The sequence below is a fragment of the Phaethon lepturus genome, unplaced genomic scaffold, assembly GCF_000687285.1.
Source record: "Phaethon lepturus isolate BGI_N335 unplaced genomic scaffold, ASM68728v1 scaffold54323, whole genome shotgun sequence".
Classification (NCBI taxonomy): domain Eukaryota; kingdom Metazoa; phylum Chordata; class Aves; order Phaethontiformes; family Phaethontidae; genus Phaethon; species Phaethon lepturus.
Window position 1 is genome coordinate 2,501 of NW_010529372.1, and position 16,494 is coordinate 18,994.

The 16,494-nt window shown below is 44.1% G+C and overlaps 1 protein-coding gene across 1 annotated transcript in view; it reads left to right on the forward strand.

The window, feature by feature from the left end:
• The window catches only part of MGMT (O-6-methylguanine-DNA methyltransferase), a 16,083-nt gene extending 803 nt beyond the window's left edge, over positions 1-15,280 (forward strand). The window contains exons 3-4 of the mRNA XM_010283900.1: positions 7,124-7,302; positions 14,731-15,280. Coding sequence (XP_010282202.1) covers positions 7,124-7,302; positions 14,731-14,862 — 311 coding nt within the window. The 3' untranslated portion in view covers positions 14,863-15,280. The remainder of the gene's footprint in view (positions 1-7,123; positions 7,303-14,730) is intronic.
• Positions 15,281-16,494: the final 1,214 nt, after the last annotated feature.

Consider the following 16,494-nt stretch of genomic DNA (forward strand, 5'->3'; position numbering starts at 1 on the left):
AAGGCGCTTCTGTTTGTGGTCTGATTTAGCATCATTGGGCCCAGCTGCAGCCGGGGGAGCGGCAAGGGAAAAGGAAACGCGAGGAGATGGTGCCGAGGAGGAGGAGGAGGCTCTCTGGCTCAGCGGGTGCAGGTGTGGTAGGGAAACCTTAATGCAGGAAAATGGGCTGGATTCTCTGGAGTCAGCATAGAACTTGTGTCAGAGAAAAACAGATGGGTTTTACGCTTACCCCCATCCCCTCTGCAACGTAAGGCTTGCCTGCCACGTTTTGTTGGCTGGGAAGAGACTGATATTTTCTCTGTCTCCTCATCCAAAGCATTTGTTCTCCTCTCCCGTAGCAATTGCAGCTTGGTGTATTACCTACAGCTCAGAGGATAATCAGTGGCTCCTTCATGTAACCGTACTGCTGCTGCAAACGGCCGCACAAATCGCCTGGCAGGGGATGCTGTGCGCTGGCGTGGTCTGTGCCGGAGCCCAAGAGGGAGCTGTCAAGTGCTTTGCAATTGCCTCCATCTTCACCGGTCCATGGACTCCAACACCAGCCTCAGCCTGCTCAGGGATGTCGTGGCATTCAAGTCCGGTATGAATATTTGGCTCAGATGAAGCTGCTGATGCTTAAGGGGTTGTTAGTTTACGTAAAACCTTGCCTGGGTTTGAATTTGGAAGTGGGAATCTGGGGAGTTCTGCGCGTGCCACGGAGAGGGGCCGTAAGGGGCTGGTGCTGAGCATCAGACTCCTCGTTTCCATCGTCTCCAAAATTATAGTCTGCTCTTGCAAGCGCATGGCAGACTGCTCTTAAGGCTACTGCACAAAAAAATGGGTCAGAATACCAGTTACCACTCGAGTAAAGCACCCACTGACTTCCAGGGAGTTTAACCTGCAGAAATACTGCTGGATGAGGCCCAGGGAGAGTTACTTGCTTCTAAGGATGGAATTTGGCCCCACAACCCCTTCAGCAGTCTGAAGGGAACTGCATTTAAAACGGTGTTAAACTACAGATCAGAAACAGCTCCCATTAACTGGGTTTTAACGTAGCTCGGCCACTTAATGCCGGCCAGCCTGAACTTTATATATATTCAAAGCAAGCATATTGGTACATTTTTCACTTACGTGATACAGATCTATAGTATGTTTATAAATTATAGCTGTGTTTATATTTTATTATGTGACACATTGCAAACGCACACGTGCATAGGCAGTGCATAAAAGCGTTACGAAAGCACTCCCCTCGCCCACCTTTCTGTACTGCTCCGAACGGGGACATCGTGACCTGTGGGAGAGCCGGAGGTAACACCTGAGCCGCATTATCAGCCGCCCTGGTGTACTCTAATGGTTTTAGTACGGGCTGCCTAATATTTATGAACTAATGTTTTGAATTTCATGAAGTGTTTACTCATGCGACTGTATCTGCCGAGCAGCATTCAGAAAGTAGCAGGAGAGATGGTGCGGGGCTCGCAGAAATGAGCACCTGGGGCTCCCAGAAACGGGCACCGCAGGGGCTGCTGCAAGGACGTTTCTTCGCCCGCGACGCTGCCTTGGAGGGAGCGGTTAACTTCAGCCCTTGCCAGTGCTGCCTGCGGGGCTGGTTTGGGGTTTTGCATTTTTGAACGCCAAATTGACAACTACTTGAACGGTTGCTAGTTCTGTAGTCAAAGGTACCGCGGTTGACCTTAATTTATCTACAGATAAACGTAGAACGAACGTAGACTGTTTTCTCTATTGGGGAAAAAGGCAACCTGTTTTCGGGGACTGTCACTCCTTTAGTTGCGCCACAGAAATATGCCCTGGAAACACGTCATCGTTGCGATCCATGGCATACGGGTATGCTGGTGAGAAATAATAAAGTAAATAAACAAAAACATAAAAGAGTGTGATATGGCTGCAGTTGAGATGTGCTGCCCGTGACGGTCCGGTGGCTGTGCCCCGCGGAGGGTGGCATTGAGCACCCACCTCTTAGGCGGCGGGGAATCAAGAGAGGTCCAGCTCCTCCTGGCCAGCAGTCCCATGGGGTCAGATCTGAATGATACGAAGGTGATATGTTTCAGGTGTAGTATTAATGTAGCTAATTAAATGCAATCGTAAGCAGGACGGAGCGTGGGAGGCTCGCATGAGTCGTCTGAGCGCTGCGGTTGTAGAGTGATGGTGGGACAGCATCGTTGCGGCAGTCGTCGCTTGCAAACGTGTGTTTTGGAGGGGTGGGAAGAGCCCTCGCTGGGGCCGAGGCTGGGCAAAGACAGGGTAGGAGATTTGAGCAAACTGCTGGTACGAGCTCGGGCGGTGAAGGTTAGGAGGAGAAATGGATGCGCAGGGTGCTGTATGTCTCTGCTCGGTAACAGACCTGGTGAGCAAATGAATTTTGTTCTGCAAGGAAGTTTTTGACAAAATTGTTAAAAAAAAAAATTCAGGCTGATGCTTCTGAGGCAGGGGATTTCCTTTCGATCTGTGTCTTGTAAATGGAATTGCCATGTTTTTAACCGAGGAATTTTTGTCTAACTTTATATTCAAAATAACAGGCACAGAAGTGCTCTCACAAGTGTCGGAATAGCTCAAGGTGGAATTCAGGTAAATACTTGTCTAACCCCTCCATTATTTACCTGTTAATGCAAACTATGGTTTTGTTGGAACTTTTGCCACTTTCATTTTTGTAAATACATTTTTAATACAAAGTTGATGATGGATTCTATGAAGTCAGTAACAGATACTCTGAAATAATTACATTATTTTTGCATCCCTATTCATAAGGCTTGGTCATTCAGAATGACTAAGGCTTTGATTCAGCTATTTAAGCAATCATAAAGGTAAAGTTTAACTTTATCATTTTCAGTTAGGCACATTCTGCCTCTATAATATATCAATATCACGCATGCAGACAGCAACAATGAAAGTCCATAGTCTTTTCTCAATGATTTTGCCAGGGTGGTTGCAGCATCCCTGATTTTAAGCAATCCCTTTGTTTCTGTTGCGGGGAGATGTTTGGACTATTTTACAGGATACGGTATCACCATGCTGTCTAATCTATATTCGCGGTAATCCTTCCATAGAAACTAATAATTGCATTTTTTACCATAGAGTACCAATGGTCAGGGACTTGCAGCCGTTGTAAAAGGGAAGAAAAGCATTTCTTGATCTGCCTCATAACAGGATAATTATATTATATAATTAAACAGTTAAGAGAGTCAGACAAGCATTTATCTCTTTCACATACTGCTTCCTATGTTAGTCCAGGGTAGGGTAGCAGGGATGGTTAGTATTCAGATTGTTGTTTAGGTGACATGCTTAATATAGCTTCAGCTGCCTAGTTAATAGTGAAGCAGGTTCAAAATTGCTAAAAATTAGCACTCTCGCTTGCATTAACTGTTTATGCAGTTGCCCGTTGTCAGTAAAATTTCTTCGGTTTGAATCTCTTCTTCCAAGGTCCAAGAGCCAAATTAGGTTTTCTGGGTTAGGTGGAAGCTCATGCTGCTGTGGGAACTGCCGTTTTGTGGACAAATGGGAGCATTTTTGAAGCGTTATGCTTGATTTTTTTTTTTTTTCATCAAAACCAATAAGCATAAAAACAAACAAAAAAGTTGCCTATGTACTACCCCGGACAGGCTGTGAAAAAGCTGGCAAGAAGGGGTGAGTATTTATAACCGTTTGCAAAAACCCTTGGAAAAAACCAAAACAAAACAAAACAAAAAACACCGAACAGAAAAACTAACATTCCCAGCAATCAGTGCTGAGGAGAAGGAAAAAAATGGTCTGTCTCTAATCCCTCGTAACCCAAGGGGTCGTGAAGGAAGTCACATCAGCCCGTGTATCTTTTGAAGCGCTCTTGCCCCCAGAACTGTGCGGGGGAGCAGGGGCGTGCAGGAAGGGACACGCGGTGAGAAGGAAGGTCTAGCGGGCTCTCGCGCGTGGCCTCTGAAGCGTTTAGACATTACCAGCAGGTTCAGGGTAAGCTCCTCTTTTTAGGGGCTTGTAACTTACCTGCAGACAGTAGCTTCGGAGCAGTCCCGGCACGCCCGCTCTTGCCGTGACGGTGCTTTGCCAGTTCACCGCGCAGCCGGCAGGGCTGACGGTAACGCACGGTTAGGGGGGTTCCACCAGCGAGTAAATGCAACGGTGACGTCCGTAGGAGGAAAACATCCAAGACGTCTTTCACCCATCGCCTGTCATTAAACAGGGGGGCTCAGCCTGGAGCAGAGAAGGCTCCGGGGAGACCTTCCTGCAGCTGCCAGGGCTGAGGGGGGCTGAGGAGAGAGATGGGGAGAGACTTTTTAGCAGGGCCTGTAGCGATAGGACAAGGGGTGATGGTTTTAAACTGAAAGAGGGGAGATTCAGACTAGATCTAAGGATGAAGTTTGTGACAGTGAGGGTGGTGAACCCCTGGCCCAGGTTGCCCAGAGAGGTGGTGGATGCCCCATCCCTGGGAACATCCCAGGTCAGGTTGGACGGGGCTCTGAGCACCCTGCTCGAGTTGGGGATGTCCCTGCTCACTGCAGGGGGTTGGACCAGAGGACCTTTGGAGGTCCCTTCCAACCCAAACTGTCTATGATTCTATGAACGTGAGTTGCTCCGTATTGACCACAACACGTGTTCCTTGGCAAGAGGACAGTCCAGAGCCTGGTCTGGAGGGAGGGAGGACGCACGGCGTCTGCTGCAGGTGGGTGCAGAGGAAGGAGAAAACCTCTGATACTCCCGTTCATATGACGTGGTTTGGTTCAGTTCAGCCGCTGCTCTGTTGGCATCTGCCACGCCAGAATGACGCGGGCATCCTCAACTCACGGAGGTGTGAAGTGTTTTCATGTAACGAGAGAATTTGTGTGTGTTAATTTTTATGTGCGTATTTTACAGCACTTTATAATGATATTTAACAGCATAAAATGTTGGCACACATTGAAAATTGGTGAAAGTTCAGCCATCTAATTTGGGCAGGTTATGCTTACAGGCACTCACACTTGCAGACAGTTTAATAACAGTATTTGGCACTGTCTCTTAGAGCTGCTTAAACTAATTAATGCATTTGCTCCCTACAGGATGAAATAGAGTGTTCAGATACATTTATAAAATGATGTGCATGATTGCTAAATATTTCATTCTTTTGAACTATAACTTCGAGTGTTTTATGTGGGTGCAAAGACAGTATATATTCTCCCATGAAAAATGTACAGCAGCTCTGGAAAGAGGGTAATCTCTGCCCCTGCTTGTCGAAAGAGGATAATCTCTGTCCCTCTTTTAGCGTGTTAAGTAGTGCTCAGTAGTTTGGGCATCACTTCGCACAGTGGTGTTACTGCCGTGGGGGGCTCCGGGGCTGCCCCATCCTCCCGTGACCGCTCGCTGCACCAGCACGGGCTGCACCCGCTTCTCCCCGTGTTCCTACAGGTTTCAGAAGGTTACGGGTCCGTCACGTCGCAGCCCACCACCTCCCCTGCCAAAAACGAGGGCAAAAAAGGGGATTTTTTTGGACTCGGGCACCGGCAACATGCAGTCACTGGGTTTCATTGATTTAAAAGATGACATCAGGCAATAATTCCCCGGGACCCCTGAGTAGGCGAGGTTAACGCTAGTCTTGCTGACTTAAAAAGAAGGTTAAAAAAATAATAAGTAACAATTTGATTTGAAATAAACCTTTCTGAAGAAATCACAATAAACAAAATCTGTTTGCCTAAGGAAACCCTCCTAGCAATCAGCTAGTAACACAACTGCTTGTGCTAATGAACCCAAAGCTGTTAATGTGGTTTCTTCAGTTAAATTGATTCATGAATTTTGAAGAGAACATTATCTAATGAATTTTCTTTGAATAGAAAGCAATTAAAAGGACAAATCAGTCTGATTAACCCCAAAGTCACCCTACTGCCACAAATGGTGTACAGTTTGAAATTATATCATAAAAAACTAGAGCAGATTTGCTATCTCTTTGCCCTCTACTAATCCATGTAAATTAATGAACAACAAAGTTAATTTCTTTGATGACCCTTTTCTCGTATCACCTGGATTATGCTGATGTTTAATTTGCTTAATGTTATAATAAAGACTAAACAGATTTTTTCAATGAAGTGATTATCATTCCCTTCAGTTAAGAAGTGATTTTTATTATTTAACACACACATAATGGTGTATGTGTTTCCTTTAAGAACAAAATCACATTTCACTATGTTCCTGTGTAATATAATCAATGTCTTTTTTGACAACTTAAGAAAGAAATTGTTTTTAATCAGTTTGTTTGTTTGCCAAAGCAGGAGACCGAAGCTCTCAGCTGGGGGAAGGGGTCTTTTTTCCTTTTTTTTTTCTTTTTTCTTTTTTTTTTTATTCACCAGCTCACTCCTCTCAGTAAGTTACTCGCTAGTTAGATTCTCAAAGCTTTTTACAAGTGCCTTGGAAGAGCAATAGGTGTTCGACCCAACTAAAATCCAAACACGACTACCAGTTTTCCGTTTGTAAAATAATCCTGGGTTGGGAAGGTAAAACCCTGAGATGTAGAAGAAAGCTGGTCCTAATGCATTTGCTTATTCATTATTTCAGCAATTGGAACACTTAGAAGCAATTTGCTGGTGAATTAAAATTAAAATAGTGGCAGATACTTTTTTTTTTTTTTCCAGAGCCGTGTATCGTTAAGGATGTGCCGTACATTCAAGGTCACAGCTAGTCCTTACGTTTCGTAATGTCTGCAATGCCGAGCAGTAGCTTGGGGGTCTCGACTATAAAATGCAGTCAGCCAGGATAATACCGAGTCCGCTGGCTCTAGGGCTTCTTCTGCTGCGTGTCCCAGCTGAAGTTGGAAATTAGCTGGAGATGCGAGGGCTTTGTAAAATAGGTAGAGCCGGTTATTTCTTCCCTTTTTAATTTGACTCTATGCTAATTTATACTCTGCCAATTTAATGGAAAAACCACATTGTATGAGTTAACAGGATAATTGTACTTGAAGCAAATTAAAAATATAGGAAAATCAAAGCCTTAAATCCTTTTTTATAGTGATCGGTTACTTGAAGCGCTCTTTCTAATAATCATGTATTTAAATGTAGTAATATAGGATACAATAACAGGACAGTGCATCGGGGCTGTTTAAATTTAAATTAGAAAGCTGCTATTGAGACTCTGCTTTGCGCTGGGTTTTTTGAGTATTTCATCTTGTTTTTTTCAGCCACGCATATGAACAGCACTCCCTTCATCTTCTTTGCAGATTCGTTCACCAGCCAAGTGTTGTGGACCCTGTTGAGAGACGTGAAGTTCGGAGAGGCCGTTTCCTACAAGCAATTAGCAGACCTCACCGGCAACGGCAGAGCGGCGAGAGCGGTGGGAGGAGCGATGAGGAGCAATCCTGTAAGTTCACGTCAACTTTTAAATGAAGTTGATGGAAGATGGTGGATTTAGAGAGCTTTGTGGGCTAAATGTCATTAGATAAAATTTATCTGCTATGAAAACTGGTCTACCATGAGTAATAAGGTCAGTAAGTGTTTTTAATCAGCAATAATGCACAACCCAGTTTAATGTGATTTATTCCCTACCGTTTATAGCATTAGATTTGAAAAAGAAACATTGCGCTTCTTTTAGTTCATCAGCCTCTACACATTTTGTTGTTCACAAACTTCCTTATATATTCTTAGGTGAGGGAAGACTTTTACCCCCCCCAACACAGACCTCATTTTGACAGGGTATGAGTAGCTTTGGTTGTGTTAATAGCAGTCCCTCCTCTCTGGTGTGGATATGCTTCTGAAAATGTGGAAGAGGAGGGGTTTTAAATCATGTAGGTACACGTCTGAATCAAATCCCTAATTGTCAATACGTTTTTTTCCCCCATGCGCTCCAAACCAGCTGTGAATGGCATTTCTCCGTTAGGTATAGGCGAGTTGCCTGAATTGGAACCGACTGGAGGGAGTAGTGCTCTAGCTTAGGCCTGTGCATTTTGGAAAAACAGTATGTTATAATACGTGGCCTCTCTGTCTGTCTTCCCAGTAATTATCTTTCCCTTTTAGCTGTCCAGGTTTAGAATTCCAGGTATATTTATGCACCTGGATCACACTGATTGGTGTGGGACTGGTGCTGCAGCCTGTGGCCAACTGGTTCCTGCGCAAAGGAAGGGAAAAGCTGGTAAAGACGAGACCGCTGTATCTGTGTTTACACGTTCATTCCCCTGCTACTTGCCCTTAAAAAAATAAAAAACTTTGATTTCTGTTCTTACCATTGTGGCGTTTTTAGCCATTCTTCAACATATTTTCCCTCATTACCACCTGCCCTGAGCAACATGTGTCTTTCACTCTCCTTTTCTCCAGTCTTATACCTGCCGTAATCTTTGACCTCCTGTGTTGTTTTTACATTCAGTCCTCTCAGTATTTTCTTTAATAAGATACATACGAGACTACAGCATGTAGTTGCCAAGTGGGTTAGAAAATCTGTTTTCACAAGAGCTGGTGGATTTCCATTTAGAAATAATAAAGGTGAGGAGTTTTTGCAGTGCCACGTGTTATCTCTGTATTTTACCCCATTCATAAAATCAACCTGCATATTATGCACAGTCGACCTGTGTATTGTGGGTCATAGGTCTGAAGCACCATGTAAAGATTTATGTGGGAAATACGGGAAACATAGTGCATGGGTGCTCCCATCGAAGTACAAAAGACTACGTGCGTGTTTGCGTGTGGAATATGCATGAAATTGCAGATTAACTACGGGAGACGTGTAGTGATAAAAACGTGGTTTGGAATGGGCAGGGCTCTCATTACAGCACTGATTTTTATTTTTTTTGTCATCAGTTTTGTATTATGAAATATTGGGGTGGTATTATATTAATATAACTCTTCTTCCCTAAAGCTATACATTATTATCTATAATATGCTTAAATTTTTTCTGCTGGGGACAGAAAACCGCAGCCGTAGAACGGGATGGGAAATAACAATAATAAGGTAGGACCTCATTTAAAAAAAAATCGCAGTAGCTTTGCTGTATATTTTCAGAACTATTTTCCTCCTTCCTCAGAGGAGAAAAAGCAGGAATTTTCACACCACAACCTGCTGTTACCGCTACTTTGGATGCTGCTGCTCCACTGCAGCCTGAGGGCAAAGCTGGGTACATTTCTAGGCGATAGCAATTACATATCCTTTTGCACAACACTATATTGTTATTCTTTGAGAACTGCTTCCTGTAGGTTTGCATTGTATTACCTTATCTTAACATACACCCTATTATATTGGAAAGCATTCCATCATATTAAAATAGTTTGTATTGTCAAGTACAATACAGGGTATTGACGAAACGTAGCTTTATACCGCTCACATGAATTGCTTCATAGGAAAATCTGAGATACGCTTAAAATATCAGGGTGTACTTCTTTATTGAGCTTAGAAGCTTAGACCCATTAGACGTTACATGAGTTTCTATGGTAGTGTGTTACCTGCGTAGAATTGTAGGATACCCATGAACGTTGCACGTGTATAAACACACTTACAGTCTGTTTATCAGATGAGATATTGAGCTTTGAATCCAACTAAACAGTTCATTAAACTGAACACGTCATCTGGACTGCGGCATCGTTAACGTATCGGCGCAGAATGCAAAGAGCTGTGGTGTTAACAACTGCTACACCTGCAATGCGAGCTTTAGGATATAAATACTGGTTTTGAGGAGCAATTGCTTCCAAATTGTTACAGAAATGTGATGTTTTGTTAAGCAGCGTATTAGTGATTTCTGTTCGCAGGAGAGAAGCTGAAACTAGTGAATGCTTTTATTGTGAATGCGAAGCAAAAGTGAATATTTTCTCTTAACGATTACTGCAGAAGCTATGCAAAATAGAAAAATCATGATAAAAAATAAAAAAAGCACCTTGAGGTGCTTCCTGTGATTAAAGGACTAAATTATAAACATGGCGACTAAATCATAAACAGGATTTAGTGAGGATAGTAATAACAGTAAAATTGAGCATTTGAAATAAACCCGAGCCTGGCATTGCATCGTTCCTCAAACGTGTTGATAAAATTGCAAATCTCACCTTTTTCCACAAAATACCAGAACATTTCTCCCTTCTACAAATCGTGTGTTGGTCTTTAATTTTGGTAGTGCACATTCCACAGGTTTCCCTTTGTAGTTGGGTTGCTTCACATAATTCATACGATGACCTTCAACTTTATGAGAAGGTGGAATAGGTGCCAGCAGCAGCTGAAAGATGCGACATCTTTGCCTCAATTTATGCCAAGGACATGGTGGGGATAGCTCACCTTTTGCAAGAGAAACTTCAAATAGTTTACTGCAGTTCAGATTGATTGCAAGGTCTGTGGTCCTCAAAGGGAACCCATAAAGTTCAATTAAAAATCTCATTAGACTAGTATAGGAGGATCAAAAAGAAATCACAGAGACTCATGGGAGATGGCGAATGTTGGGCTGATTAGTCCAAGGCCATCCTAAATGACTGTTCTGTGCCTTAAATAAGACGTCTTCAGCGGTCTGTTCACGGCAGTCATAGCTGTATTTGGGTTTTGATATATCCTCTCCGATTGTGTCACTGTTGAGGCTAAAGCCCGGCTAAACGTACAGCTGGATGCCAGTATCGATCTGTCCTCAGTCGAGGATATTATTCAGCCCAAATGTTTTAAACATTGGAAGGAGTAATCATGCGTTTATGAGAAGATGGTGAAGTGTGGATTTGAAACGTTGTGGACACGTAAAACTACTTGTGCATTGCTTCCTTCGGCGGCTGGCGATAACGCGGGACCCGTGAGGGGCCACATTGCGGTATTTGTTTTCTGTCGGGGAAGAGGGGGAGAAAAAGCAACAGGACGTGAGCAAACTGAAGGATGATTTTTTGCTAAGTGTGATTCTTGTTGTATGTTATGACTCGATATTTCAGCTGTTTCCATGACGGCCCGGCTGATCGGGTTTTGACAGTCTGGTGGCTTCTGGAGGTCTCCAGCCCATCAGCAGCGTAATGGGATGGTCAGGTGTCCATTGCCTCGAATTGAAAACTCTTAACGAGCGGAGCGCGGCGGCGAAGCACCGCTCCGCTCCGTCCTCAGACAGAGTTTGCTAAATGCAGTTCAAAGGCGATCGATACCTTGTGCAGGGAGGTTTTTTTCCCCACCTTTTTTCTAAACAAACGCATTATCGAGGAGTTAGTTTATTCACAGATTGCCACAAGCGTTAATGACCGCCCGAGTCTTGTTCTGCCAGTCACCCAGATGGCTGTTGATAAAGATTTAGCATCATGTTCTGAGTGTCAGGGCTGTCAGTAGTGCTGAACCATTTGACCAGAAGAAAAAACGCACAGGGAGCTATTGATTACAGCTTCTCAGTGTCACTTGTTCACCAGGATTTAGGTATTGATGAGGCTGCGAGTGAAAACAAGCTCTTTCCCTTGTGGGCCTCTACCCAGAAGAACAAAAGCGAGGTTGGAGAAAATATTCAGCTGGTGCCCGAATCAGAGGGACTCCGTTATTGATCCGAGGGCCCCTTCATGTTATTTTTATTGGAGACAAATCTATGGGTTTGGAACTTTTATAGCGTCTGAGGTAGGGTCTGTGTAAGTGATGGATTCATGTATTAGATGAATTAGATTTCGCAGCATGAAGATTTCAGCGGAGTTATAATGTTATGAGCTGCTTGGTTATTGATAAAAATTACATTAAATGTAGCCAAGGCATTAAAGCTCCAGACTAAGGTAGTACTCCCTCTAAAATGTCCTTAGGGCCCTAATAAATTTTAGCAGGTTTAATTATTTTAGTAGTCTGAAAGTTGTCACCACAATTAAGCCAAACTGAAGCAATATTCAATATTTTTAAATTACAGCACTGATACAGCCTTTGTACTGCATTTTCTTTTACATCTGACGCTATGGAGGGTGACGTACGGGCGCTTGCGTGTGTTAGGACAAACTCAGTATGAAATTCTTTATTTCAGGCATGGAAAAGGCTACATTTATTTCATACCCTTCATCTCCTCCTCTTCTTGCTTGATGGTAAGCTGCTCAGCCACGCAGTCCCTGCATTTGTGAATGGGTCCTGCACCGACCCAGGGATCATCCAAGACCCTGCACGGCATGCCAGCTCATGCCACCTGAAACTGGAAGTCCTTTTTTTTTCTCCACTTGGGCACACCTCCCATCTTCTCACCCAATTTAGCAGGAGAATTCATCAACTTACCTCCCTGCCAAAATCCCCCAGTACAGGGACCCCCCTGGTTCGAGTGTCTTTGCACTGTTTGAGTGGCAGCAGGGAACTGGCTCAGAAGGGGGTTTTGGTCCATGTCCGTAGCAAGATTTATAGCTTTACCAACAAAATATCCTAGTTTACTATATATATTTTAAAGAATTGCAAATTAACCTTGGAGGTTTTTTACAGTGTATTGTTATGGCTTGTTTTGGCTTTGTCACTCAAGAAAATCTGCCTGCAGTAACTTTTTGCATGTGGACTGTAAAGACGGCGAAATCCCAAAACAAAAAAAACACTTGCAAAAAACCAATTTTTTTTTTAAGAAGTCACAAACCAGGGTGTGGGATGGCATGGTATAGAGTAAAGATTTTACTGGTACTCACTGGAGTTGTCATGGATGCATAATTCACTGTGGCATCGCCAACTCCAAATAAAGCAGCTATTCACAGAATCATTAAGGTTGGAAAAGACCTTTAAGATCATCAAGTCCAATCATCAACCCAACACCACCATGCCCACTAAACCATGTCCCGAAGTCTTGTCTACATGTTTCTGGAACACTTCCAGAGATGGTGACTCCACCACCTCCCTGGGCAGCCTGTTCCAATGCTTGACCACTCTCTGTACAGACATTTTTCCTAATATCCCACCTAAACCTCCCCTGGTGCAACTTGAGGCCATTTCCTCTTGTCCTATCGCTGATCACTTGGGAGAAGACACCAACACCCACCTCACCACAACCCCCTTTCAGGCAGCTGTAGAGAGCGATGAGGGCTCCCCTCAGCCTCCTCTTCTCCAGACTGAACACCCCCAGTTCCCTCAGCCGCTCCCCATCAGACTTGTGCTCCAGACCCCTCACCAGCTCCGTTGCCCTTCTCTGGACACGCTCCAGCACCTCAACGTTCTTCTTGCAGTGAGGGGCCCAACACTGAACACAGGATTCAAGGTGTGGCCTCACCGGGGCCGAGTACAGGGGCACGATCCCTGCCCTGCTCCTGCTGGCCACACCACTGCTGATACAGGCCAGGATGCTGTTGGCCTTCTTGGCCACCTGGGCACACTGCCGGCTCATGTCCAGCCGGCTGTCAACCAGCACCCCCAGGTCCTTTTCCGCTGGGCAGCTCTCCAGCCACTCCTCCCCAAGCCTGTAGCGTTGCATGGGGTTGTTGTGGCCGAAGTGCAGGACCCGGCACTTGGCCTTATTAAACCTCATACAGTTGACCTAAGCATTTTTTTTTTATTAAACCTTGATTAACAACAAGCACCTATGTGTATTCCCTTTTCATGTCATAGCCTGTGGGCTGAGATTGAGATTTTAAATTTCCACCATTGAAATTACTTAACTAAACCAAAAGAACCCTCCAAAACCAATTTATAAAGGTCTGGCCAGTTGCCATCCAGCCACCTTGGGATCTGTGTGTCCCAGGCTCAAAGGTGAGCATAGCTTGAACTGTACTGAAACAACTATTAAATGGTATTAGAATAAGTCAATGTAAAATACTTAGTTTGTCTATGTGTCTATATATAAATAATATTTTTTATTTTTACTTAAAATACCCAAATTTGTGAAAACTGCACTTTTTAGTGAGTTACTGTTTTCACAGCTCGATCATTGCCATCGAATTACTATGCAGTTACCAAAACACATACGGTGTGCTTAGAGATAATGTATTGCATTTTTTTATGGTGTGTACTTCAACTATGATAATCACCTGTAATAAAAAAAAATCCCACGCATTTATGTACTTCTCTACATTATCAGTCTATTATGTAACTTCTTGCATTGATTTTTCAGAATCCGTGACATTTGGCTATAAATGATACAAAGTAGAAGGCATGAGGAAAAAAGTCCTTAAATTGGTTAGGTGTGAATTAAATCTCTCCTGTTGTAGGTTTTAAAAATTCACAACCCATTTTGGATTGACTTGCTGTTAAATAATAAATAGCGCCTTGTTCTTCTATAGAATTTTTCAGCAGTGCACGCAGAGGTGCTATAGCGAGAGGAGGAGATCTGCCGAGGGAGCTGGGCTTGGGAAGCTCGCTCCTTGAAGTGCTCTTCGTAGTGGTCTGTTGTTTTCTAGAAATGCGGCCTCTTCTAATCCTGGGATGATAATCAATAGTCGTCCTGTACCGCCGTGCTATCCTTCTGTGTGTTTTGGGTCTGTGAGGTTTCGTCACCCATCCTGGGCACTGAGGTCTCGGCTGCTGGAGGGGGCTGGCACGGGGCAGGAAAATCTGCCTCTTGTTGAGAAGCTTTTATAAATGGAGTTTTGTATGTGGGCTTTTATGTATGGGCTTTACCCTTTGAAGACTTCACATCATTTTTATGTATTAAAATATCTCCTAATACTTACATTTTTTCCCTACGAACTGGGTTGGTCTTCAGAGCCCGTGATCAGCACCGTTTCTGCATCGCAGGCAGCCGCCCTGTCCTCCTCGGGCACGGCCGGGCTCCGCCAGCATGCTCTTTAACGTCGATACTTCAATCCGTGCCCCTGCCAGTCTAGCGGCAGACGATGACAGGTTTAGCAGTGGATTTATGGGTATCTTCCCCAGCCGCCGCTCCCCATTGCCTCACCCTTTGCTCTCTTCCTTATTTTTGTGTATTTTGCAGATCCCGATTATAATACCGTGCCACAGGGTGATTTGCAGCAGCGGGCAGACCGGCAACTACGGAGGAGGAAACCTTATGAAAGAGTGGCTTTTGTCGCACGAGAAGCTCCAGAAAGAGAAGTTAGCATATTGATGCGGCTCAGCCACGGCTGCTAACCAGCCAAGACATACAATCGCGGATACTTGGCTTATAACAAGCTCTCAGAGCACCCAGCAGAATTCAGAAAAATGGTAAATATTTGAGTGACATATAAATATAATGCAACATCCGAAGTGAAATGTGTGGTGGCACCACTATATTAAAAAAGCGGGATGCGTCCTGAGGGATGCAGCTCGCCTGCCCTTTCTTGTTTTTACATTTTACAGCAGAATGACTACAGCGGTCCAGGCCTGTTGTGCATGGATTTTGTTCCCATCCCCAGTCCTGTTTTGTTCTATTTTTAATGTCCATTAAAGCACGGATAAGGGAGTGGGAGGGACATGGCAAACATGAGGTGCAAGCCTCCCCCTAAGGAAGCATCTGGCTCGCCGAGGGGGCAGCCAGCGAGCCCAAGCCGGCGCCTGTGCTCGCTCCTGCCCAGCCTGGCACGCTTGTCCCTGCCAGCGCCCTGCCCAGGCCTCCCCTCGCCTCTTCGGTGCCTGCAACGGGCTCTTACCTAAGCAGGAGTGAAGGGAGCACAGTGAGATGCATTCAAAAGCAAGCGGCTGTTGAATTGCTTCTTCCCAGCTCTTCTTTTCGGACTGCGAGAGATGGGAATAAAATTCTTGCCTTTGTGGACGGTGCAGAAAGCAGTTGAAGAGAAGCTGCTGACAAATTGTGCGAGAAGTATCTTTTAAATAAGCGGTTTGATTAGCGCAACTTGGGCACGGTATTGAAAAGCTCCTCATAGTTGCTTCTTGATCAGCAGCGCATTTCTTTTTATAATTCGATTTTTTTTCCTTTAGACTTTTGCACTTCTCTGTTATGCGGAGCTTTATTTCCCGTAGCCTCTCTGTAGAAAGGGTTCAAGTATTCAAGAGGTATTAAAGCTAAATTTTGAGGTGGATTAAGCAGGGTTCTCTGCAAGTACAAGTCACCAGAAGCTGAAATTTTCAGTATGGGAATCGTAAATTCTAACATGGAAATACTGGGGTTTTTTATGTGTTTTATCATATTTTCATAGACGTCTCTTTAGAAAGGCCATTGCTAACCAAGAAATTATTGTGTTACGATACGTTAGTTAATACAGGATTATTGATACCTCAGAATTACTTCAATAAAAAAACTGCTTTGCATGTACAAGTGTCTTTGTGTATGTTTATAAATAAAACACAGTATGTGATATATGGAGAAAATAAACTATACCCAACTGTACAATATAAAGCTGTATTTTTATCAAGGGTTTCTGGTGGCAATATAAACCACAAAAGCAAAGCTCAAGTGGTTTGTACGTGTCACCAGAACCCTGAGATAAAAATATAGCCTTATAATATGTACAGTTTGGGTGTATTTTTTTATTTTTTTTTTATAATACATGCTACCAACAAAAGAAGGCGGTAGCAAACGCAAACTTTAACCTTTCTCGCGCTGACATCCCTTGCAGTTTTTCTTCAGGTAGTTGCTCCTTCAGGGCCGTACCTTTATTTTTGCAGGTGGGGTGAACGCGAGCGCTGGTTTTCCAGGCAGTAGCACCTTTTCGGGGCAGACAGCCGACTTCTTAGCAAAATCGTCTTTTGGCTCGGGGGTTCTGCGGGGCCGGGCAGAGCCGGGCAGGGCCGGGCAGGG